This window comes from Hippocampus comes, unplaced genomic scaffold (assembly GCF_001891065.2).
Source record: "Hippocampus comes isolate QL1 unplaced genomic scaffold, H_comes_QL1_v1.1 scaffold144, whole genome shotgun sequence".
Taxonomy (NCBI): Eukaryota; Metazoa; Chordata; class Actinopteri; order Syngnathiformes; family Syngnathidae; genus Hippocampus; species Hippocampus comes.
In genome coordinates this window covers 208,123-210,550 of record NW_017805782.1, presented here as the reverse complement: position 1 = coordinate 210,550, position 2,428 = coordinate 208,123, and the positions used below count along the sequence as shown (strand labels likewise).

At 61.6% G+C, this 2,428-nt stretch overlaps 1 protein-coding gene and 1 long non-coding RNA gene across 5 annotated transcripts in view; one reads left to right on the top strand and one right to left on the bottom strand.

Annotated features, from left to right (window-relative positions):
• Window positions 1-46: 46 nt before the first annotated feature.
• brf1b (BRF1 general transcription factor IIIB subunit b) overlaps window positions 47-2,428 on the bottom strand; it is a 17,290-nt gene continuing 14,908 nt past the window's right edge. For all 4 annotated transcript variants that reach the window (XM_019884930.1, XM_019884928.1, XM_019884929.1 and 1 more), the window contains 10 exons: window positions 2,333-2,372; window positions 2,155-2,250; window positions 1,812-2,084; window positions 1,625-1,692; window positions 1,470-1,551; window positions 1,336-1,388; window positions 968-1,257; window positions 624-675; window positions 264-399; window positions 47-177 (listed from right to left, as the gene is read on the bottom strand). In XM_019884930.1, coding sequence (XP_019740489.1) covers window positions 137-177; window positions 264-399; window positions 624-675; window positions 968-1,257; window positions 1,336-1,388; window positions 1,470-1,551; window positions 1,625-1,692; window positions 1,812-2,084; window positions 2,155-2,250; window positions 2,333-2,372 — 1,131 coding nt within the window. In that variant the 3' untranslated portion in view covers window positions 47-136. The remainder of the gene's footprint in view (window positions 178-263; window positions 400-623; window positions 676-967; window positions 1,258-1,335; window positions 1,389-1,469; window positions 1,552-1,624; window positions 1,693-1,811; window positions 2,085-2,154; window positions 2,251-2,332; window positions 2,373-2,428) is intronic.
• On the top strand, window positions 341-1,040 carry LOC109524831 (uncharacterized). Its single transcript, XR_002170021.1, has 2 exons — window positions 341-419; window positions 534-1,040. It is a non-coding gene; the product is annotated as an uncharacterized LOC109524831 (long non-coding RNA).

Sequence of the window (2,428 nt, the reverse complement as noted above, 5' to 3'; positions counted from 1 at the left end):
GCGTCGCTTGCTGTCTTGGCGCCAAATGCCAGGAAGTCAAACGATCACGTTTTGCTCCATGGCGGGTCTTTAATCTGCCACCTCGCTTTCCACATTTTCATGCTTATCTCGACAAAAAGTTTGCTGAAGAGCCGAGCTAGAAGATCTCCTCCTCTTCTTCCGCCAAACAGCCAAAATCTAGACGACGACAACAACAAATGATGGTGAAAATGTCAATCAACAAGGCGGCAAAGTGCAATGTGCCGATTGTTGCGTCCGCTGACGTTGAACAAGCTGCAGAGCGCCGACACACTCGTCGTCCTCGTCCCGCTCCTCTTCATCTTCTTCGCCCTGCTCTTGTTTGTCCCCCTCGGCCGCGTCGGGTCCTGCTCCCGTGGTGTCCGTCGTCATGGAAACCACCTGCAAGATTCATACCGCAGGTCAAGTCTCGTTTTTTTGCCCATCCGAGACGGGTATCTCAGGGCTTTTTTTTCCCCTTTCAAATCCACACGATGAGAACAATTGTCACTTTTTTCTTTTCCTCTTGGGTACAGCGGTCCGCCCGCTCATCCGAGCCGCCCGGTCACGGAAAGGCGCCGAACGTCACAACCGCTCGGCGAGAGGAGTGTCTTGTCTGCACTCACCTGGGACGGGCTTTTCTTCTTCTTTGGCGGTCCCGAGAAGAGCGGGCCCAGCCTGGAACAAAGACGGAGCACGCTAAGACGACGACGCCGATCACGTCGCGGGTGAGCTGAAGCCGCGGCAGCGCCCGAAGGGTCGAAAGCGAGTCGCCCTTGCTTGGCATCCATCGGGAGCTCTCGACGCGCGAGGGCGGCGGAGGGGGCGTGGCCGGGAGCAAATTGCAATTTCAATCGGCGGCGTCTTCGCGTGTCCCTCGACGCCGTTTTCAAGCACATCGGCCGTCGGGAGCAATGACGACAGAAGGCGGTTTTTCAAATTTTTTTTTTGCGTTGTCGTTGGACGTCACCTTTTTCCCATGACGGTGGCGCTCGTGGCCATGCCCGCCCTGACGTGGCCGCGCGCCTGCTTGCAGCGGCGTCTTTTTCTGGCAGGTGTGACGGGGGCGGCCTTTTCGGGAGGGCCGGCGGCCTCGCTCGCCGTCTGGCCGCCGTTGAGGTCTTTGAGGACGTCGTAGTTGATCTTGGCCGAGATCTTCTTCTTCTCCAACATCTTCTTGATGGCCTCGCCCGCCGTGGCCAAAGGGACGGCGTCCTCCTTCTTCTTCTTCTTCTTCTTGGTCTTCTCGGACGTCTCGGGCTGCAGAGAAAGAAAGAGGCGGACGGGGCCGTCAGCCGCCGCCCGCGTCCCGCGACGGCCGCCGGACGACGCGCCAACCTTCTCCCGGTACGTCCCGTCTTCCTTCTCTCGCCGAATTTGTTCTTCTTTCTCTGAAAGGTACAAACGCGTCCGGCGGTCAGCGGGCGGTCGGTCGGTCCTCTTTTGGTTGACCGTTTGCGTCTCGGCAGGACCTTTCTGCTCTTGCAGGTATTCTCGGTTCTGCTGCGTCCACAGCCGCGTCTTGACTTGGACCTCCTTGTCACTCAGGATGTACTGAAGGCGACACGACACGACGACACGCCGGCGGTGGAAAACAGCTTTGCGGCCCCTCAATTGCTCAACTCACCTTGTCGATCTCCAGCTCGTCGATGCCGTCCAGATCCAGGTCGCCGCCCTCCGAGTTCTCCTCGGCCTCTGCGGAGAACAAAACGACGGACGCAAAACGCCCGGATGCCGCCGGATGACGGGGACCAACGAATGGACACCGACGGCGCCAAGCGAGGACGACAAGACCGAGCGGGCGGTCGGCTCACCGGACTTGTCGCGGTCCTCGCCGAACATCCGGAAGCTTTGCCGGAGGTCCAGAGAGGCGGAACTGTCCAGGAGGTCGGCGACAGAGGGCGGGCGGCGCGATGCCTCCGGGCCCGTCTCTCTGTGGTCCCGCTCGCGCTCCTCGGGGCCCCACCCTCCCTCCTCTCGCATCACTCGGCACAGGAAGTTCTGCGTGAGGTGACGGCTGGCGCTTTGGAGGTCGCAATCTTCGGAGTCGGACGTGGAGTCCGCCGGGATACCCTTGCCCCGAGGGTCTGCCGAGAAAAGGGGGCCCCGCCGTGAAAAGGCGTCCCGGGGCTGTCGCCCGGCGAGACGGGCGCTCACCCGTTTCGTGCACGTAGGCGGCGTAGATTCCCCGCAGTTTGGGTCGGCTCTTCTCCAGCTCGCTCTCAATCTGGTCTTGGTAGCAACTGAGCTCTCCTGAGGGAAGGAGACTCGCGGGTCAGCCGGGGCCGAGGGCCCGGGGGCCGGGCCGACTTTTGCCGCGCAACTCGGGTCTGACCTTGCACCTCGTTCAGCTTCTTGGTCAGCTCTCGCTCCAGCTGCGGAGGAAGGCCGGCATGAAGCAGGTCGCGGGTGCACCGTGGCCACGGGGGTG